The sequence below is a fragment of the Carassius gibelio genome, chromosome B5 (assembly GCF_023724105.1).
Source record: "Carassius gibelio isolate Cgi1373 ecotype wild population from Czech Republic chromosome B5, carGib1.2-hapl.c, whole genome shotgun sequence".
Lineage (NCBI taxonomy): Eukaryota > Metazoa > Chordata > Actinopteri > Cypriniformes > Cyprinidae > Carassius > Carassius gibelio.
This window is the reverse complement of record NC_068400.1, coordinates 36,921,305-36,943,434: the sequence shown is the minus strand read 5'-3', so window position 1 is coordinate 36,943,434 and position 22,130 is coordinate 36,921,305. Positions and strand designations below refer to the sequence as shown.

The 22,130-nt window shown below is 36.0% G+C and overlaps 3 protein-coding genes across 3 annotated transcripts; 2 read left to right on the top strand and 1 right to left on the bottom strand.

Annotated features, from left to right (window-relative positions):
- Positions 1 to 1,850: 1,850 nt before the first annotated feature.
- On the top strand, positions 1,851 to 6,098 carry tbx3b (T-box transcription factor 3b). Its single transcript, XM_052557346.1, has 7 exons — positions 1,851 to 2,818; positions 2,996 to 3,263; positions 3,568 to 3,714; positions 3,833 to 3,909; positions 4,404 to 4,537; positions 4,755 to 5,251; positions 5,486 to 6,098. Exons 1-7 carry the CDS (start codon positions 2,523 to 2,525, stop codon positions 5,798 to 5,800), a joined length of 1,734 nt encoding a protein of 577 aa, XP_052413306.1. The 5' UTR covers positions 1,851 to 2,522; the 3' UTR covers positions 5,801 to 6,098.
- Positions 6,099 to 6,850: 752 nt separating this feature from the next.
- On the top strand, positions 6,851 to 9,413 carry tm2d2 (TM2 domain containing 2). Its single transcript, XM_052557347.1, has 4 exons — positions 6,851 to 7,374; positions 7,491 to 7,578; positions 7,677 to 7,792; positions 8,995 to 9,413. Exons 1-4 carry the CDS (start codon positions 7,103 to 7,105, stop codon positions 9,206 to 9,208), a joined length of 690 nt encoding a protein of 229 aa, XP_052413307.1. The 5' UTR covers positions 6,851 to 7,102; the 3' UTR covers positions 9,209 to 9,413.
- Positions 9,414 to 10,511: 1,098 nt separating this feature from the next.
- htra4 (HtrA serine peptidase 4) lies at positions 10,512 to 20,458 on the bottom strand. Its single transcript, XM_052557348.1, has 9 exons — positions 19,696 to 20,458; positions 15,817 to 15,916; positions 14,830 to 15,034; positions 12,635 to 12,829; positions 12,512 to 12,544; positions 11,848 to 11,962; positions 11,706 to 11,763; positions 11,514 to 11,609; positions 10,512 to 10,727 (listed from the first exon to the last, which is right to left on the bottom strand). The coding sequence occupies exons 1-9, from the start codon at positions 20,102 to 20,104 to the stop codon at positions 10,562 to 10,564; spliced, it is 1,377 nt and encodes a 458-aa protein (XP_052413308.1). The 5' UTR covers positions 20,105 to 20,458; the 3' UTR covers positions 10,512 to 10,561.
- Between the last annotated feature and the right edge of the window lie 1,672 nt (positions 20,459 to 22,130).

The window sequence follows — 22,130 nt, the reverse complement described above, 5'->3', positions numbered from 1 at the left end:
CTGCCCGCTCCCTCTTTGAAGTAGGGATGATTGACAGCCAGGGTTGCTCCTTGTCCAATAAAGATTGGGTCATCAGTAGTGGATGGCTGCAGATGGCATATCTCTCATAATCCGGTGTATGGATGTTTCTCTGTACTCTCAGCCACCGAGGCAGCGCAGCTGAACACAGGACATAAAGCTGTCATAGAACAGCGTCATCATAAATTCACAGATTTACCCTTTACAGAAGCAGGGCGTGAAATCATTTAAATGCTTCAGAATGTAGGCAATGTTCGAAAATAAAGCTGTATCTCTGTGAGGAGAGTTTTCACCACCCTTATATTGATATAGATCAAGTGTTTGAATTAAATTGATCAAAAATGATAGTTAAGATATTAAAGTTAAATATATATATATTATTTTTAACTTTATATTCATTAAAAATATATTTATCATGGTTTCCACAAAAATATTAGGCACCACTGTTTTCCATGTTTTTCCAAAAGTGTTTTTGATGTTGTTGTTACAGAATATCAGCATATTAGAATGGTTTCTGATGGATTGTGCACTGAAACCTGAAGCTGTGGCTGTGAATTCAGAATTCAAAATTCAGACTGCCATAACAGGAATAAATTAGATTTGAAAATATAATTACAATAGAAAATGTTTTTTAAATTGAAATTATATTTGAAATATTTGAATTTATAATATGATTTTCATCACATACAAGCAACCTGGGTGAGCATAAGATACTTCTTTTCAAATGATTAAATGGTAGTGTATACAACTAGGCTAATTTTTGTTTATGATTCAATATAGAAATCTCTGAGATAAGAGACAGGAAAATTGCACCAGACAAGCTGCATTTAAATGAACATGTTAGGCAGGACATAGAACCCTGCACTGATACTGAAGCAATGTTCTGTCAGGTATTTTACACTATACTATACATTAATACAATAACAACACAAAAGTGACACCAGTTAGCCTCCCACTAAGAAAAACACTGTGCTAAAGTGCTTATGCCTTGACCAGAAACAGAAATAGATCCTTATTAAAAACATTGAAATGGAGGGTCTGATGGGGATTCCCCATTATGTGGACTGTCAAACTGGCACCGCAAAAGTTTGGCCACGTCCTTTAAAAAACATCAAAGCTTAATATCTATAAATGACTAGGAGTGGTTTAGCTTTCAATATGTGATTGTTGACATATAGAAAAGGGAAATGGTTTGTGTTGATTACAAAGTTGCACAACTGATGGTTTCAAGAGGCTTCAAGAGGTTTCAAGAGTGCTGCTCTCTCTCAGTCCACTGTGGCGTTTTTGAGCCTTTGTGGAATGTGCAGCCAAAACTCTTCTGTAATAAAAACTTGTAACTGAATACACTCACTAATCCAGCTAAGACAATCAAAAGCATACATCAGCTGAACCCTCAGTCACTTCCCACTCATGTCTGAGCATGATATTATGGGACGAAGTCTGGGAGTAAAGAAAAGACGGGAAAGAGTTTCCCAAGTTTATTGTGCATCAAGCATCTACTTTAGAGATGTAAGATTGATTATGGGTGGTCATGTGGGAGGTGAGGGGGAGGAGTAATTAAATGTGACAGTCATAAAAGAGAGCATCAGTTAGGCCAATATAAATATTCATATATAAAATTGTATATGTTATTCATATATAAAATTGTATATTCATATAAAAATAAAAAAATAATATATATATATATATATATATATATATATATATATATATTTATTTTTTTTTTTGATCATATTTTTTCTTGTACTGTAATTAAATAAATTGAATTAATAAGTTGTTTACATTTCATTTTTTATTAAATCCTGAATTTGTTATTTTATTAAGTTTATTGTTTTATTGTGTTTGTGAGTTTGTTTACATTTTTTAACTGCCAAACAACTAGCAAAAATACAAAAAGGGAATTTTCGTTTACATGTCAGAAATTACACACACACACACGCACACACACGCAAGCATTTTGAATATACAACATTTTTCTCTGTAATTGGACTTTTGTGTGACAACAAGTCCCAATCTGCCCTACTTTCTTTTCTTTATTCACAAGCATGAGCAACACTAAAATCTAGACAGCTGATGCTCCATTTGTATAAAATCACTTTGTCGCAGTTGATTCTTTATCAAATCGATTTACCACGCCCTTACCAAGCACAATTGGTATGGATGTGTCCACGGAGCCAATCAGAAACCCCTGACTGACCCGTCCCGACAACAAACCACCATGCTGTCCTGAGATCCGGCATAAGGTCCCCAGGGTTCATCATCTGTGCGCACGAGACCCCATAAAACAACCTTCACTCAACAGGACAAAGCTATGAAAGCATGAAAATGGATGAAAAGGGCGAGATGCGTTTTGACAAACTCTGCAACATCTAACATACTGAAACTAGCTTAATTCCACAGAATTCGGAAGACCTCAGAAAGGAGTTATTAGCTGCCTACAATGTGAGGATGAAGTGATTATTGATGATGACGTTATGAAATAACCCCACAAACAAGTTGAGAGAATGGCGTATCACCACTTTATACCGGCCAGTCATACTGACCTCACTATTAGTTCGATGCTTGGACAGCAGCCCCAGTTTTTATTCCCTGTTGGATACGGGAAACAGCTTGGGAACGTGCTCCATAACTCGGTTCGTCTGGGGCTCAAAGACGCCGCGTCTCCAGCGCACCTCTCTGTGGAGACCAGAAACCCTGGACCTGCACCTGAGGATGACCCCGTGGTTCACCTGGAAGGCAAGGATCTGTGGGGGCAGTTTCACATAAGCGGCACGGAGATGGTCATAACAAAGTCTGGAAGGTAAGAATGAGATTCACCATGAGACCAGTCTCCGCGAGGAGTGATTAAAAAGTTTTTTTTTTTTTGGACGGCAATGAGGTATTACTGTTCATGCTGTTTATTTCTCTAAGTGTTAGGCTACTATGTATTTTGAACAGAACACTTGAAAACAAGTAACACGTCTTTTGCTTCTCTGAGGCGCATGTTTCCAGCATTCAAAGTGCGCTGCAGCGGCTTGGACGGGAAGGCGAGGTACATCCTGCTGATGGATATAGTCGCTGCTGATGACTACAGATACAAGTTTTACAACTCGCGCTGGATGGTGGCTGGAAAGGCCGATCCAGAAATGCCCAAACGAATGTACATCCACCCGGACAGTCCTGCTACCGGAGAGCAATGGATGTCCAAAGCTGTGACTTTTCATAAGCTCAAACTGACGAATAATATATCTGACAAACATGGATTTGTGAGTATTTAATATCGTAGATGCGATTCACAATTTATGGACGACTTTTCTCCTCAAAATAATTTATTTTACACAAATAAACAAGTAGGCCAGCCTAGCTTAAGTTAACAAGCGCTACAGCATTTAACAAGTTGCATGTAGCGAGAGCTATATCAAATTTTTTTTTTTATTCTGTGAAAATAAAAGATTTAAAAAATAATCCTCATTTTGTGGATTTTGAATAGAAATGTTTCTTTTCATTATTGTTTGAAAAAAATAATAATAATGGAATAAGTATGCAAAATGAAATTATTTTGTTTTGCAGACCATATTAAACTCCATGCACAAATATCAGCCAAGGTTTCATATCGTTCGAGCCAACGACATCCTCAAACTTCCTTACAGCACATTCAAAACCTATGTGTTTCCTGAGACTGAGTTTATCGCTGTGACAGCATACCAAAACGAAAAGGTGACAGATTCAATGTTTCATCGGTGACACAAACCACATATTAGCCTAATAAAGTTGTAAACAATTTTCACAACACTTAAGAAATGTGGTATCTTCATTAATATGTTAACCCTTACAGATAACTCAGCTGAAAATCGATAATAACCCATTTGCGAAAGGATTCCGAGATACTGGAAATGGGAGACGAGAGAAAAGGTATTTTTTCTTTTCGATTTATGCTTATACAGACCTTTTTAAAAGTTCACTTCTAAAATACATGATGCTTTTAAAAGTGTTTTCCCAGAACAAATGATATTGTCAGCATACTAAAGTGAAAAGTTTAACTAAACTATGTTAATTTCAGAGTCTGTCCCATTTTGCAGTATTGGAGCTACAAGAAAACAGACTTCTCCAGCATTAATTGAGAATGATTCAAAGCACATTGCACTAAGCAAATCAGACCTTTGTAAAAAAAATTGTTCACATGATCAATATTCCAAATTTACTTATTATTTGAATTGTGCAAAATCGTTCTTATTTACGTTATGTTTCTTTGTCTTCTAATTTATATAATGCTTTTTTGTTTAATACATTTGATTTATTTCCAGGATTAAATTAGATTTTAAAACCTCAGATTTTCAATGTCAGCAGCACTGTCTGAAAATAATCATTTTTATCATCCACTGACATATGTATTTTTCAATAATTAGGAAACAGATGTTGCATCAGAGGTGTGATGTGGCACCAAAAAAAGCCAATGTGCTCACAGACAACTCGTCTTGTGACCAAAAGTCATCAAATCCTTTAATTCAAGAAACGAATGTCGTTACATCAACTTCAACAGGTGTTCACTTGGGATTTATCCTAAATCTATATTTACACTTTATAATAATCTATAATAAATGTCAAACTGTTTATTATTGTAAACAATTTTATACTTAGGTATAAATTTTTTACATTTACGATACTAAAATTATTAATTTGATTTATTCTTTGTTTTATTACTGACGATATTATTCTTGCTATTCCTAACAAACATTTATGAGATATTTATTCTACAGATACGAATGAGAGTGACATTGATGGATATGGAGATGAGAAAGAAAGCAATGAAGATAGAAAACATTCAGTGTTTCAAGAAGAGCAAAATTCCACAGAAATCTCAACAACGGTACAAGAGGAGATACAAGGAGAAAGGAACATGAGGGTCAACAGCAAAGAAAAGCATAGTAATGAACATTTAACCTTGGATAGAAAACATGCTGAACAGCACAAGTTTGCAGACAATGTGACTGACGTTTCTCAGAAGGCTTCGCTCACTCGGCACTATTGCATCCCCACTCCTGGCCTAATTAATTCTCTGTGTGTGCCGCCACATGTCTTGTCAAATTTATGCCAGTTTAATTATGTCGGAACTCTTCCGTTTTTGGCATCTGAAACAACAGGTCCATGGTTATCTAGAAGGTCAAATGAAGGGGAGGGTCAAGATTACACCACTTCAGTCCCATTCTCACAACAAAGATTTACTGGCATGCAGCAGCACAGAACAACCTCTCAAGTAGGTTGATAATTTATGATCTAAGCCAATTCAGTTGAATATTACAAAAAAAACAAATTTACAATTATTTATTGTAAGATAATAATAAAAATATATGATAATGTTTAGAAATAAAAAAGACGTAAACGCTAAACAAGATGTTGTTTTATTTACTTTAACTTGCATGTAACAGCTAAAATAATAATAATAAAAAAAGAAAATCATAAAATAATATTTTGATCTGATATTTTTCAGGGTGTGTTTGTCTCAGCGCATGGAAATGTCTTATCTTTTCCAAAGAGTTACATGACCACATCTGCTGCCACATCCTCTGCTGTATCATGCCAGGTTCAAGGCCCACCCTTGTTCAGTGCTAGCTACCGATCCCGATACAGACCCTACCCTTTTCCAATGTGGGTGCATGGCCGAAAAATGCCACAAACCTCTGTTTTTGTACCATATGGTGAAACTGATACAAATGAGCATGCTGGTATTACAACTCCTGGATCAGCAGCAGAGTGCAGATCAAAACCTAATGAGGATCAAAACACACTGTGTCGGGATCTCTAGAGATGACTCAACAAGAACAACAACAAATTCAGCTGTAATGATGTGCATTGTGGTTCGGTTAAATTCTATGGTGAAGATCTGGATTAAAAATTAATATATACTATTTATTCTTTAGTCTTTATCTGCTGTGTAAATGTGTGAAAATGTGTAAAATACATGAAGTTGCAGAGCAACCATTAAATAAATTTAATACCGTTTTTCTGTGTTTTTCTCCTTGTTTTTTTTTAATCAATGAAAGTAGACATATGACTAACATACATCTCACTTAAGCATATTTTAGGCTATAGGCAATATATGACTGTTCATTTCAGTCAACCTATAATTACACTTTCTTATTTTATTACTATTATAACTTTTTTCCACATAATCTTGTTTTCCTGAAGTTCATTTAAAAGTTAAGCCTAAACTTTTCACATAAAATTAGGTTTATAATAGATAATATATATTTTACATGAAGTAGCCTACTTGTATTTTACATTTACGCACCTCAATTCTTTTTTTATGCGGCCAAAATCTCTATGATGATCAACATTTCACCACAAGAGGTCACCCATGACCGTATGATGGAACCAGGTCTGCTAGCTAGGCTACTGAATAATAATAATAAAAAAAAGTTCAAAAGGTATTTAAAATTAGTTAAAAGGTATAAAAAAATTATATAGCACACACATACATTTCAAAATGATTTTTTTTACAACTCTAAATCAAATATATAGCCTACCACCCCAATGCCTAAGTGTGCCCTATAATCCATTAAATATATTGGAATCCACGAACCTACTAACTTAATATTAGTATCAAATCAAGCAGTCTAACAGTTACCTCGAAAAGAGTCTGGTAAAAAGAGTTTCAAACTGATATCAAAAGAATTATCCCATTAATGGGCTACATTTGCAACTGACGGCAAACTTTAATCACACAAATTTTTAAATAATTTAAATAGCAAAATATTTCTATATAGTATATTTAAATGTTTCTATATAGTATATTTACGTATTTCTTGATATCAATAGCACTGAAAATAAATATGAAATGACGTAACGTTACACAACATTGCGTCATCACAATGCGCCGCCTGTGTTGTCTATTGTACAGCTCAGTTTTGGCTTGTTTACGTGCAGCAGATTAATACGGTACATAAGTCACATATTATGGAATGAAACGGCCAGTAATATGTCGACTCGCATTTTCAGATGTAACTAACTTACAAAATTACCGCTAAAGTACGTTAGCTGCTGTCGCGTTAATTAGCTGGGATATTATTTTGCCGATCATCTTGCCGATAACTTCTGTTCAGAAATCATGCCGCAGATTTCAGTCAACTATATTTTATTATTCGGACAGTTCTTGCTGCTCTTCACAGTGCTGCTTTTACAGAGTCTAGAAGGAATTCACTCGCAAAACTCAACCGAGCCTCCCGGAAACAGAGTAACGACCAGCAAAACAGTTCTGATCAGCGAACAGCCAGAAGAAAATGTGACGGAGAGTGTTACAACGTTACCCACAGAACCATCAAATCACACGGAGCAGTATGAGTACAGTCCTCCATCCCCTGTCGTCCTCTGTCGATACCTGTGAGTAAACATCTCATCTTTATGAAGCACGCGGCCTGTTTCTAGTAAATATCACAGAAGTACAGTCATGTCGTCACTGGTTTATGATATCTCCTGCTCTTGTATCTTTTTTTTAGACCGGAGGAATTCATATTCTGTCAAGATCCAGTCGATCACGGAGGAAATGTCTCTGCCTTTCAGGAACTGGGCTATGGATGTGTAAAGGCAAGTACATTTTAAATGTAAAGACATGTTGCTTCAACAATTTGCGTCCCAAACGATGTTGTGTTTAGAAATGTGTGAAAACTTGTATTTTCTCGCAGTTTGGCGGTCAAGCTTACAAAGATGTGAACCATACCCAGGTGTTATGCACAGCACTGGATGGAATAGAGTGTGCTGGACCACGGGAGTTTTTCAGAGGCAATGTGCCATGCATTAAGTAAGTAACAGGGTTAGTCCAACTGGAAATATAAAATAGATAATATAAAAGAATATATTAGGTTATTTGCATGTTAAATAGTTTACACAAGTGGAAGGAAAAGTTTATAAAGTGTTATAGTGACGTGTAGCCAATGTGGTGTCCCTCTCATAATCAGAATTTGCTGTTTATTTCACTCATTGAAGTGCACACATGCAGCAGTGAGTAGTGAACACAACCACACTGTGAACACACACACACACACACACACAGAGCAGTGGACATCCATTTTTGCTGCCGCTCCCAGGGAGCAGTTCGGGGTCTGTTGCCTTGCCCAAGGGTCTCACTTCAGTCATGGTATTGAAGGTGGAAGAGAGCTCTGTTCATTCATTACCCCCCACCTACAATCCCTGTCAGTTCCGAGACTTGAACCTGTGACCTATGGGTTACAAGTTAGACTGGATTGGGGTTTATTTTGTTTGACCTGTAACCTGCTGATCAATAAAGGTGTCCTTGTAGGTCCAGGTCTGCGGTCAGTGTGCCTCCTCAATGTGAGGACATCAAATCCAGTTTCAGTTATAGCCCTATTAAATACCCATTAGGGCACTTTATTTCCACTTTTCAATTATTTTTGTTATTTTTATTATTTAAAATGAACTTCTCTCATGATTGATAAGGCATTTGAAAATCCACTATCATTATTTTGTAACTGGCTCAACCAGATCATTGATGGGCAGAGAAAGTGAAACACTGAAATATAATAAGTTTAGTCATGGAATTGTCTATAATAAATATGCATCTTTCTAGTTATGATCAGCTGTAAAATTATTTAATAATCTAGTTATTGCTTATAAACTGACACAAAATTGTCTGAACAATTCATTAGCGAATTTGTCCTATAAATCTTCATTCAGTTATCACAATTGACTAAAATGGTTATGGGAAATTAAATGGTCAAGAACGCCTGCTTATGGGATTAGTTTTGAAAACTATCACTAACTGGAGATGGAAGCCAGTTACACAAAGCGTCAAATAATTTTTTATTTCTATACCACATGAGGGCAGTAAAGTACTGTGGATCTCAGATTCAATGTACTGTACTGTACTTTATGCTGTATAAATCTCAAGACTGGCCTTCAGTAAACAGAGCTACAGCAATTCAAGCTTTACACTAAGCATAAACTATTCCCACTGTTAACTGTTTTCCTTTGTGATTTATTAAGATACACAGGACACTACTTCATCACCACCCTACTGTACTCATTTTTCCTGGGGTGTTTCGGTGTCGATCGGTTCTGTCTCGGGCACACTGGGACTGCGGTGGGAAAGCTGCTTACACTGGGAGGCCTTGGCATCTGGTGGTTTGTGGACCTCATTCTCCTGATAACAGGAGGCCTGACCCCCAGCGACAGCAGCAACTGGTGCACTTTCTACTGATTTAAGAGCTGTATCTGATTCTCCTCTCTCATGCTCACAAGTTAAATTTAATACACTGTATGCATGTGAGCTTGCATGGGCCTTATCCGCCATTTATTATTTGTAAAATACTGTTCCTCTTCTTTCCTTTGTAAAGTGTTTATGTGAAGCAGTGTTGTAAATAAATGCCAGCTTCTAAGAGTAAAACTCTTAATTGATACATCAATATTTATGATGATCTGATTGTAGTCTTTTTATTAAACAATCAACATAGTCATATAGGAAATTAGTCAGATATTTTCAAAATAGACTACACTTGTCTTTATCCTGTACTGTTTATATGGTCTTTCTGGACATGCTCTCTTTTACAAATTTATGTTTGACATCGAATTAATTTTGTTTTCGGTTGTTACAGATCTTGTTTTAGACCGAATACATACAAAAAGCTGTCAAGGGACAGATGTTATAAAACAGCTTGCAATTAAAATATACATACAATAATAGCTCTATTAAACATGCATCCTTTGGCAGAATTCCCACGGCTATTTTCACACACCATTCAAAACGCAATTTGGTGAGAAGCTGTTCAAAGTTTTTTTTATTAATTTCCTCATTCATGTTCTGTGGCTTGCGTGCTTCTTGTACATTATGTATTATTTACTGTTGTTCTGAAAAAATTAAGCACTTGGGGTTATATTGCACAACATGTGCTTATAATTCAAAAACCAATTACTTTCAACTTTTGGCTCAGATAAAATCACATGGGTACAAACACTTGTTTGACTGATGAAAATGACTCAAGATTGATTTGAAAACAATTGAAAGGCAGTAAGTGCATGCGATGTGCATGTTGAACATGTGGTGGATTACAGCCTGACTGTTCATCAGCTTTAATGTTTACATGCACTACAAGAAAATTCTATCAAAACACAATGCTTGTTTCTAGAGCACAATCAGCATTTCTGAAAGGTCATGTGACACTGAGGACTAGAATATAATGACTGCTGCAAATTCAGTTTGGCCATCACTGGGATAACATCCATTTGAAATATATAAAAATAGAAAGCAGTTATGTTAATTTGCAATATTTCACATGACTTTTTACTGTATTTTTGATCAAATAAATGCCTCGATGAGAACAAGACACTAGAACAGTAGTGTACTGAAGATACACTTAATCAGAATTATATATACAGAAGAACAATGCAATCTTAACAAGACTTGTGACACTTGTGTATTAATATCAAAAAGCATCACTTGGTCTTGATGCTTCATTATAATGTATGCTATTAATATAATGCCCTTTTTAAGTAATGCACGTGTGTGGATAATATACTGTTTGGAGGTATGTAGATGTAGCACCAGAAAGCTTTATCAGTCCACTTCTTCAGGAACCACTGTTAGTGTGATTTCTTCATTGGCACGTCGCACCACCAAAGAAAGAACTTGGTTTGACTGCACAGCCTGACTCACGTCCTCTGTAGAATGCACTGGTTGTCCGTTAATGCTGATTATCACATCTTGGTTAACCAAGCCAGCACTACAAAACAAATTGCAATATGTTGTGATACTCTTCTTTATTCTACTATTCTTGTAGTGTGAGGGTTAATTGCAAGAGTTAACTGATCAGGCTTTGGATCTAAAATAAGAAAGCAATAGAGTCCAAGGGGTTAATCTTGAATAACTGTATTTTCCAGACTATAAGTCGCACTTTTTTTCATAGTTTGACTGGTCCTGCGACTTATAGTCAGGTGCAACTTATTTATCAAAATAAAAAAAAAAGACTGTAATGTTTTCTCTTGGTTCTAGATAAATGCGACTTAAATATGTTTTTTTCATCATCATGACGTATTTTTGGACTGATGCGACTTATACTCAGGTGCGACTTATAGTCTGAAAAATACGGTATCTGTAGTATGTTCAAGGGGACAATCCAACTTCTCCACAGAAAAAGATAAATTACCTGGAAATTTTAATTCTGTCATAAGTTATGTTTGGTTACCAACATTCTATTATGTTTCACAGAAGAAAGAAAGTAATATATATTTGGAATGATATGAGGGTGATAATTTTTATATTTAGGTGAACCACCTCTTCAAATGGCAGACCACAGGAGGAATGTCATAATAGGAACGAGATGCTACAGGAAAAATATATTAATAGGACAAAATTGTAAAGGCCTTTGGTATATGATGAGGATATAAATCTTGATTTGATTGAAGGTTATGGCAGTATGAAAGGAGCTTCTGGGCCTAGATGAGTGAAGAAAGAGGTGTCGTTGGGTTAATCGGGAGGTGTAAGAGGAGGTGCAGGTAAATTCCTTTACCTGAAGGCAGCTGTCCCTGGAATAACCTCGTACACATACACCCCTGAGCTCACATCTGGAAAGTTGCTCTCCTTCTCTCTGAGCTCCCCAATCAAACTGATGAAACAATCATGATAATAATAAAAAAACTACATTTATCTTTATATTGTAATAAAAGCGTATTTGAAAAGAAGAAAAAAAAATGAAACTTACGCAGCTGAAAGTTGGAGCATTCGCACTCCTATATATCTCCTTTTAGTCAGCATTCTTCCTGAAATGTAAAAAAAAAAAAAAAACCCTAACTAAATTCAATCAGGATTTAAGCAAATAAACAGATCAAAAGAAGTTTGCAAACCTTTTCTTTGTCTGTCATAAGAGTCTGCAAAGAACTGGCGTATGCAGTCTGAGGGAATGGCAAATGATATTCCTGGTGTAACCTTCAACGTGTTTATGCCAATGACATCCCCATCCTTGAAACCGCAAACAGGGAGCATAATATTGAAAAGCACTGAAATGAATGAACCACTACCTTGAGACACACAAGGGATGGTGATCACTTGGTGTAATGAGTTTAAATAATTAAGAGTAATAGGGAATATTGAGGTTATTGTTTAAACAAATACAATGAAAGATTATTGCATGTACATAGTTATATGTATATGTACAGTATACCGTATACCATTAGTAAAAACAGCCTTTTTTGCTTATATTACTGCATTGTTTATTTCCAGTTTTATGGTGCATGTGTGCAATGATTTTTACATATTATCAAGTATCCGTTGTGCACTATAAATGGAAATATTTTTTTATTGCAAAGCCAGATGCTTGTTTAAGCCTGAGGCTCCTTCAAGGACACATGCTGTCTTTTCCTTTAAAAAGATCAATAGAATAATATAAACCACTGCAGGTAATTTATATTAACTGCAGTGAGTGAGTGAGAGAGCGAGAAAGAGATAGAGAGAATTATGCTCAAAATATACTCAATGCCAAATACGAGAAGAAGAATAAAAGGTTCTTACCAAGTTTACAAGAGGTCCTCCTGAGTTTCCATACTGTGAAAGAAAACATTAACATCCTATTCATATTCATGGCCACACTGCTAAATTATCTGTATTGATAATGCCTATATATTGAATGGTTACGTTTATAATGGCATCTGTTTGAATATACTCCATATCAGAGTTCTGCAGGCCAAGTTCATGACCTCCTCGGTGGGTAGTGCTGATGATACCGGTGGTTACTGTGTTTTGAAGAGAAAACGGGCTTCCCACAGCCACTACAAACTCTCCTGGCCTCAGTTCTGATGAACGACCAAGTAAAAGCACTGGCAGGGGAGTCTGTTTAACACAAAGAGACATAGTGTATTATTTAATTCATTCCTGTAATACATATTTTTCCAGCTTCCTGATTTTTTTAAACAAAGGAAAATAAGACCTGCACCATTTTTTAAGTTGTTTTGACCAACAAAACAGTTTTGTGCACAAATAAAAAATAGATTAGTCTTTTTATATAATTAATGTTCTGATGTTCTGATATAACAGTTTAAAGGATGGCTGTCATAAAACCTTTTGAGGAAGCACCCCAAACAATCTGTTAACTTTTGAAAAAAAAGAAAAAAAGAAATTATATTATAAAATCATTAAAGCCAGTTATTGTAAATTGAAAACAATACAAAATTTAGTAACTGAAATTAATTTTTAATATTAAAATTAAATTAATAACATAAAAATTTGAAATGAGAAACTGAAATAAAAATAAAAAATAGTTTATTAAAACACTAAAAGTAAAATAGAATTATTTAAAAATTAAATGAAAATATAAAAATATAAACTAATTCAAAATATTAATATAATACTCTCTTTCTCTATAATTCTGATTCAAGCATACATTTGTAATATACTATTTATGATTTTAGCTATATGTTTTAGCTATAACATCTCAAATTATTAATTACTTTCCTGAAGTAAATGTAATGTCAGGTGACATGTTTGTTCATAAGCTGTTTGATGTATTTCCGCGGTGGAATCTATGACTGGGCGATTACATTAGAGGAAATAGAGTTCTGTATGTTGGTAAGATGAACTGTATCTTTTAAAATTGTATATATCTTCTTTGAACCTTCATCCATTACTATTTGAGCTGTAAATAGGAAGTTGCAAAGTGGAAAGACTGTTGGTTTGTGCGCGCTCAGTGATGGCAGTGATCTCTCACAGCATATTAAAGAGAGTCAAACAACTTTTCTTGTCTGGATTGCTTAATAATATTTACACATTTTGTTAGTGGGCACTCACTTTATCAAAATCATACTTTTAATATTTGTGTTTTTCCACAAACAACTCATTATGATCTCCAACTCCAAATCACACTCCGAGAGACTTTTCAGAGAAAAACAACTTGAATATCTTCTGTGCTGTCACCTTTTTAGAAGACTCTACTACGTTTCCCTGAAATGTTTGAAGCCAGCAGCCAGTCTGGGCCTGAGCTTGCCCCTGCCTGCTTGTGCTCTGTAGGGTGTATTTTTATGACTTCAGGCTGATGCACCAGGTTTGATTACCGGGGCTTCTGGAGCAGGACGCCTTTACACTCTGTCCCAACCTTGACTCTGCGGTCACATGCTGGGGGGCTGAGCACTGCAAAATAACAGATTGCCATCTGCCTCCCCAGCACTTCTTCTTCACTTTTCTCCTCCTTTTTGAAACCACAGGAAGCCATACACAGTCTGGGACTGAATTAAAGTGATTACCAATCATTGTGCTACATGCTGTTGCTATGGTCTGGGTTATGGCGAGACGTTGTTGTTGGCAGAGGATGCTCTTGCTGCTGATCAAAGCTTGTCTCTGGAGTTAGGTGGTTCTAAATCATTCTGAAAGGACTTTTTTTTTACTCCTTGGGCTGTTTTATATTTCTGCCAGGAGATATTTCAGGGCATTGTGCTGGTCCTGTTTACAAAGGCAGGCTGTCAATGGTAAATAGACATGTTATCTTGCATGGTCACAAGCGCACAGCGAAAATAGGCGGAAAGTTGGAATTTGAAAAAACTGAGAAAATTAGAAAACAAATTAAGCATGTCAAAAAGCAGAATCTAATTTTTGGTGGCGCAAGCCCTTGCTGACTCCAGAAACATCTGCTGGACTGCTTCCCCAAGATTAATTTACTTCCAGCAGCTGTGCTATAGTCACTGATGATAAACCAGTGGATCTGAGCAGTAAAATGCAAAGACAACATTTTTGCAACAAAAGGTATTTTAACCATGCATTTTAGACCTCTGGAGGTTATCACTTGTTAAGTAATTTATCCATGTCCCCTGAACAGGTTTTGGACATCTTGGCTTACTTACCTCTGAGTCGATCTTAATGAGAGCGATGTCTAATTTCTGATCCACATCTTTGATTGTGGCATCGTAGAGCATGCCATTTTTCAGCTCCACTTTGATATGTTGTTTATTGGTCAGTACATGTGCATTGGTGACGATCCATCCGTCCTCTGACACTATAAACCCTGAACCACTGGAAACAGGGACCTCTTGGTTGGAAAATGGTACTCTGGAAGGAAACATTGGGGAAATAGTTCCTTGGTGTATGAGTTCATAGAAAATAAGTGTGTTGAGAGATATTTCTAGGATTTGAAGCACGCCATGTTTACAGGCAAATTCCAACTTCTTGTCTGTACGTTTATAAAACCTGTTCATCCAAGAATCCTAAAATAATGTATCCTGGTATCTATTTTTAAAATAACAACAATAAAAAATGTTTCTTGAGCACCAAATCAGCATATTAGATACATCGAAGTATCACGTGTCACTCAGTACTGGAGTAACAGATGTTCAAAATTTAGCTATGCCATCACAGGAATAAATTACAATAATTAAAATCAATTAAAACTGAAAACAGTTACTTTAATCATATTTTTACAATATTACTGTTTTACTGTATCAAATAAATGCAACCTGGTGAGCATTAAAAACAAAAAAAACATTTTTAGACTGTGCTATGAAATGTTACACAACAAATGTTTATTGTAAATGTTTAGTTGTGATGACACTGTGCATATTTTCTCACATTATTATACACTAAAGTTAAATTTAAGCAAAATGTAGTAACAGTTATCTTGCCGCACGCAAAAATTCCAATCCAAACAGCAGTGTTTACATAACTTATTCTTCACTCATTTTTGAATCTCTGTCTAAACAAGCAAAAACTATTATGTTGTCATAATTTAATCACATATGGAGAGTTCATTCTGTGCCAGCTAAGAATACCAAGCATTATAATCAGCATGTCACTCTGTGCTCAGCATCTAAACAACCAACACCATCTGTCCTTACCTACTAAACAGTTCTAGATGGACCACTGCAGGGGCAATCTTATCCACCACATCTGCTATGAAGTTAAACTTGAAGCGCATGCTGCTTGGATTTCGAGAGCCTATCAGAACAGAGAGAAACAACACAAATTACTTAGAAAGTTATAATTGCCTGTTTTTAAATAGAGACCGAGCCAGAAAACATGTGCATAAAACATGGGTTGACAACTTTGGAAAATCTAAAATACATTATCAATGTCACAATGTTGCTTTCCAACATGTTGCACATCTACAATAGTAATGTGTGGGCACAAGCTATGTGTAAAGCAAACAGCCCTTTGGAGCTCTTTTCTTCACCCTGCTACCTGAAGGCACTGGGGGAGAACTTGTCACACAGTCTCTGCATAAATTGATGTTACATGCTTATCTCCAAGTCTGTGGCAGCTGACAGCAGCCTTGCTCATCTGAGAGAAAGTCAGGGTCACGACATTGCATGTATAGATTTCACGGAGGTAAACCACAACAGGTAAACACAAAAAATATTTCTATAATGAGAAATGAGAAATCATGACAGTAAACCACAGATGCAGTGCCATAAAAACCTGTCTTAATGAATTAAGACGTCTTTGTTTAAATCATATTTTCTCTTACTTTTCTGCCAAAGAAGCCAGCATGGCTGATGCTACATATATGCAAATTTGCACTGGATGTGGATAAAGGTTATGTAATACACGTTACCACTTGACAAAATCATTGTTCCCTTGACTATTTTTTGCATACGGAGTCCATTTTCAGAGCTGAATTGCTTGTGACAATGAGTTTTCCAGCCCTTTTGAGACCCCTGAATTTGGCAAGGCACAGCTGACAGAACATGCCACATGGTTTTTATAGATGGATCATATATCCCAAGGCATAACTGTCAAAACAAAATAAATTTGAACCTCTTGGCCAGAAGCCAGGGAACATTTGTGTGCATAAAAGCATACAGCACACACACACACATAACAAAAAACATAATGCAACTCTTAACTATTGATTGAAAAATATGTTAATGTTTGTGTAAATATGTAAATAAAAATATATGGAGGTGAATATATATTTATATGTGTGATATTTTTGATATAAGTGTATTTCTCATTGCAAATTTTTCAAACATTTACATATCTTGGCCCATGCTGGCCCATACCGATAGGATAGCATCTTGCAGTTGATGGAGATTTGTAAGATGCACATCCAGGGCAAGAAGCTCCCGTTCCACCACATCCCAAAGATGCTCTATTGGGTTGAGATCTGGTGACTGTGGGGGCCATTTAAATACAGTGAACTCATTGTCATGTTCAAGAAACCAATTTGAAATGATTCGAGCTTTGTGACATGGTGCATTATCCTGCTGGAAGTAGCCATCAGAGGATGGGTACATGGTGGTCATAAAGGGATGGACATGGTCAGAAACAATGCTCAGGTAGGCCATGGCATTTAAACGATGCCCAACTGGCACTAAGGGGCCTAAAGTGTGCCAAGAAAACATCCCCCACACCATTACACCACCACCAGCCAGCACAGTGGTAACAAGGCATGATGGATCCATGTTCTCATTCTGTTCAGTCAAAGTTACTCTTCTATCAGCTTGAATCAGTCGGCCCTTTCTCCTCTGACCTCTAGCATCAACAAAGCATTTTCACCCACAGGACTGCCGCTTACTGGATGTTTTTCCCTTTTCACACCATTCTTTGTAAACCCTAGAAATGGTTGTGCGTGAAAATCCCAGTAACTGAGCAGATTGTGACATTCAGTTTGGAGTTCAGGAGATTGTCTTGACCAGGACCACAGCCCTAAATGCATTGAAGCATTTTCCACGTGATTGGTTGATTAGATGATTGTATATATATATATATATATATATATATATATATATATATATATATATGTGTGTGTGTCTGTGTGTGTGTGTGTGTGTGTGTAAGAAAAGAGTTGCTTTTTTGCATACATTGAAAATGAAAAGTGACCCTGTCTGTCAAGCAAGAGTTTCAAGGCACAATTTTCAGTGAATAACTCAAATTTAAGCTTCTTCCATTACAGCTATCACATGACTTCTAAAGACTTTGAATGCAGTGCATGTGTCATGTCCTTAATGAAGCTTGACAGACTCTGGTCCCCATCCACATTTACTGTCTAGAAGAAAACAGCTCAGAGGTTCTCCATGGATGAATGAAAGTCGTGTGAGTTTTGATGACATGAGGGTGAGTAAATGCAGAATATTTATTTTTGGGTGAATTATTCCTTTAAAAAGTAGGCATTAATGCTAACTTATTAATTTACATAAACTTCTTGCCTTCTCTAGAAGTTCCCTCACTCTTCTCATATCAGCTGGAATGATTCTGGTGTCAGTGGTGTTGTGGGATTGTGTAGAACTCAAACATAGACCATTGCCGCTAGCACCACCTTCATTTATAAAGAAAACAATAAAAATAGTTTCTCAATACAGGACTATTTGTACTAAGACTGTAAGGGGACCATATGATACAAGCATTTGTTTGTCAAATAATATCTCAAGCTGTGAAAATGAGAAAAGAACACAATATGATGACATACATCCATGCTACCCCGCAGGTATTATGGCACGATAAAAAGAAGGCATTTAAAAATGTCAATAATACTATCTTGTCCTAATATGATAACATTTTTGGTAGCTATAGCAATATCATTTCAAGCTATCAGTTCATTTATACTGATGCTCAAAAGATGTTCCATGATTTGGGTTGCAACAACAAATGACAAAGAAATAGCTTTCGCAATATGCAAAGCTGCTGAATTCCAGCACTGACATGCTGAAATGAATTCTATCAAAGTTCTCCTTGACATTGAAATAGATTTGAAATGCTGTACCTCTTTTACTGCAGAGGTTTGTGGCTTAAGTCATAAATCTATTATCACATAAATGCCTCCTCTTCCTTTTTTATGAGGGGATTCGGTTGAATTTTGCATGAAGCTGTAAAGTTAAGCTGTACTCAATCAAATCAGATATGATAAGCCCCTTCAATTACTTTTTAATTTGCACCTCAGTATTGCTAAACTAAGTATTTCCAGTGATTTCTGCGCTAGACATGGCAAATGGGAAATATGATAAATATGCAAAAATCTGGTTTTAAATGTGTAATTCCTGTAAAGCGGCAACTTCAAATTAAATAATAACATTTCCTTGTGTTTTGAAGATTTGTGAGTTGTGAAAAACATTCCATCAGGATGGAAAGAACTGGCTTTTGATAAATAAAAGGAATTTTATCTGAACGGAAATTAGGAACTAGACCACAGTAAATTTATGAGCAATCAATCATTTGTTTTGTTTTAAATGTTTTGATTAGAGAAAAGGAAAAATTATACATGATGATTATGACAACAATGTACTGCATAACAGGAATCCTTCAAATACATGATTATACCAATAATAACAAAATAATCACAAAGACTTCTCCCCATATATGCCTATTCTAAGGCGATTCATAGTTTGTTACTTGTAAATACACGCTAAAACAATATTTTACAGTAAAAGTAATAGGCCTATAAAGGTAAAATAATAGTTGTTTCTATTATTTTACAATATTATTTAATAATATTATTTTACAAAAATACAGTAGCTCTGTTATTGATTAAAATATAATACTAAATTGATAGGTAACTTAAAGCAAACAGGTTTATACTGTACAGAATTTTGTTTTAGCAAAACGTTATTGGTTGTTTTATGACACTTTCTGTCAGTTCGTCAAATTGATACATTACTTTTAATATAACTGGTTGCCTCTGCTACAAGAGGGGGAACAGCTACACCATTTATTCGTTATTAACTTCTGTCAAGTTGGCCAGGTGTTATGAACACCAGAACAAACTGTTTTTCTTCCCTCACCGGTCTCGCAGGGGCCTCTTTGGATGAAAATGACAGCAGGTATGCCGCTCATCTCAGCCCGTCTGTTCTCCGCTTTCAGTCGACAGACAGTAGGATAAGTTCTCCCATCGCTGCCGCACACTGGCTCGTGGGATTCACACACACACGTGCCGCGCGCGCTGTCTCGATATTCACAGGTCATTCCCTGACCGCAAACTACACGTCCGCGTTCCCCACAATACTCCCCCTCTCCCGCCGCACACACCGTGCAGCAGTCACATCTGTCCTTCACCACGCCGAAATAACAAGACTTCAGAGCAGATGAGCAGCGGGACAGGTCGCACACATTAGGGCATGCAGTTTGTCTCTTCCGAAGATCACGCGCCTGCAACACAGAGACCATGAGAACACAGGCCAGCAGTCTCCACATGATGAAATATAATCTCAATCGATGTAAGGGTCAGGGTATATTCTGGCCGATGGAATTTCAGTTTCAAGTAAACTTCGCTTTTACAAAATCAACAGATGTCCATTTGCTTATCCCCACAGTGAAAATATTCAAGTTTAAAAACACCAGTTGCATATTGCTGAAATGTCATGTCGCTCGTTGTGAGATGTCGTACGTACATCTCATTATGAACGGACAGCACGTTGGAACGCGGCTCTTCTGAGTTTGGTTATAGTTTGGGGTCTTTCAGGAGAGGAATTAAGGGAGGAGCTTAAAGTTTACCTCTCTCTGTGCCTGTTATTAGTCAAACAACTCATAGCTGGTCATTACAATGAAGCGATAATGATAGATGCAATCTAATAATGCTCTTTTGAGCAGAACTTGCATTTAATTTATATTTTGGAAGTGCTTAATTATGTTGTCTTTATTATGTAGTTATGGCGTCTTTTTTCTTTCTTTCTATATATATATATATATATATATATATATATATATATATATATATATAGAAACATTTCAATTTTGCTTCTTAATGTTTTTGCTGAAACCTTTTTTCATTGTTCTTCAGTTTTCAAAAGAAAAGCATTTATTTATACAACTTTTGTTTATTAACATTGAAAATGTCTTCTTATATTCAGTGTGTTCCCGCTATATATATACACACATAAATACATGTACATAGATTGTGCAGTCTTCTTTTTGAGAAGAAAGCAAGCAGAATCGAACTGAAAATTGATTGTGTATCGTTGCTTAAATGAAAATGATTTAGACATATCGCTGTGCTCGTTTCATCCTTCTGTGCTCTCTGAAAGTTTATTCTTCATGACCACTCTCTGGCATGTTCCTGAAGAAAAGTTTGCCGTGTTCACTTAACTCCTGCTGACGTCTAAACAACTGCACTGTAAATGAGCACAGAGAGATGTGTCTTACAGCAGCAACAAACTCCTTGCCTTGATCTTGTGTTTACAGCAGCATTTCACTTTGCCTCTCTCTTGCTCTGCCGACAGGGTGTGTGAATTGTGCTGACTTCAGATTTGATGTGGATGTTTTGTACTTCAAAAGAATTTTACATATGAATTCTGACAATCTCCAGAGAAAACTCACCAGTAACCTGTCCATTAATACCTGAGAGAAACAGGTAAGATCTTACACTATAAAAAAAATTATAATCACATAGCCTAAAACATTCTTTCTGGGCAACATCTAAACTACCTAATTTTAAACGTGGATGTGAATGTTATGAATAAATCAGCCTGAATACATTAGGCACATTTGAGTTATATGTGAGTTGCTTTCAGTGGAGAGGGGGTTCAGCGAAAAATCGGCAGCTGTCAGCAGGAAGTGGCTGTCACTGGCAGCAGGAAGTGGCTGCCAATAAAACCGGATGGCAGCTGTCGCTAATACCCGGAAATTGGAGGAGGCTGCCGGCGGCAACAAGACAAATAAATAATTATATACGCTTATGATTATGTTTAAAACTTTTTTAAACAAAGTATAAAGGTCAGTATTGTGTATTATTTGATTTAAAATATTGATCAAATATAAACAAAGAAATAAGATAATTTTGCTAAACGTTAATTTCCAGCTGAATGTTTATGCATGCATGTATCATTGTTCGTGTGAAATAAATGCACACAAACACATTTATATTTATTTACATACGAGAGTGGCACTTACTGGGTGTATGTTGTATATTTATTATAGGCTATATACACAAATGACTGAAAAGAGAGAGGTCTCAGAAACCTTTATTTAAAATCATATTTTGCGGTTATATTTGTAGTATTTCAAGAAACAACTATATATATATATAGTATAAAGTAGCTGTTAAATTTGTAACTGGGTTAGTAAGTTGTCAAAGTCAGTGCTTTACAATGTAACCAGTATAAAATATATTCAGTAAGCAAGCAGACAAAAATATCAATCAGAATCACTAACAACAATCCGGAGGTATTTTCAAGACTCTTAGATCAGAACTGATGAGGTATACGGAGTTACTTCTCCAGCA

What these genes read in the sequence shown, in the direction of transcription:
- tm2d2 (XM_052557347.1), top strand. Translation starts at nt 7,103, where the DNA reads ATGCCGCAGATTTCAGTCAACTATATTTTATTATTCGGACAGTTCTTG. An exon ending in GTCGTCCTCTGTCGATACCT is followed by an intron (nt 7,375 to 7,490) that starts GTGAGTAAACAT and finishes TCTTTTTTTTAG; the next exon opens with ACCGGAGGAATTCATATTCT. An exon ending in TGGGCTATGGATGTGTAAAG is followed by an intron (nt 7,579 to 7,676) that starts GCAAGTACATTT and finishes ATTTTCTCGCAG; the next exon opens with TTTGGCGGTCAAGCTTACAA.
- tbx3b (XM_052557346.1), top strand. Translation starts at nt 2,523, where the DNA reads ATGGCGTATCACCACTTTATACCGGCCAGTCATACTGACCTCACTATT. An exon ending in AATGGGAGACGAGAGAAAAG is followed by an intron (nt 3,910 to 4,403) that starts GTATTTTTTCTT and finishes TTCAATAATTAG; the next exon opens with GAAACAGATGTTGCATCAGA. An exon ending in AGCACAGAACAACCTCTCAA is followed by an intron (nt 5,252 to 5,485) that starts GTAGGTTGATAA and finishes GATATTTTTCAG; the next exon opens with GGTGTGTTTGTCTCAGCGCA.
- htra4 (XM_052557348.1), bottom strand. Translation starts at nt 20,104, where the DNA reads ATGTGGAGACTGCTGGCCTGTGTTCTCATGGTCTCTGTGTTGCAGGCG. An exon ending in TTATGACAGACAAAGAAAAG is followed by an intron (nt 11,764 to 11,847) that starts GTTTGCAAACTT and finishes TTTACATTTCAG; the next exon opens with GAAGAATGCTGACTAAAAGG. An exon ending in ATGCTCCAACTTTCAGCTGC is followed by an intron (nt 11,610 to 11,705) that starts GTAAGTTTCATT and finishes TTGTTTCATCAG; the next exon opens with TTTGATTGGGGAGCTCAGAG.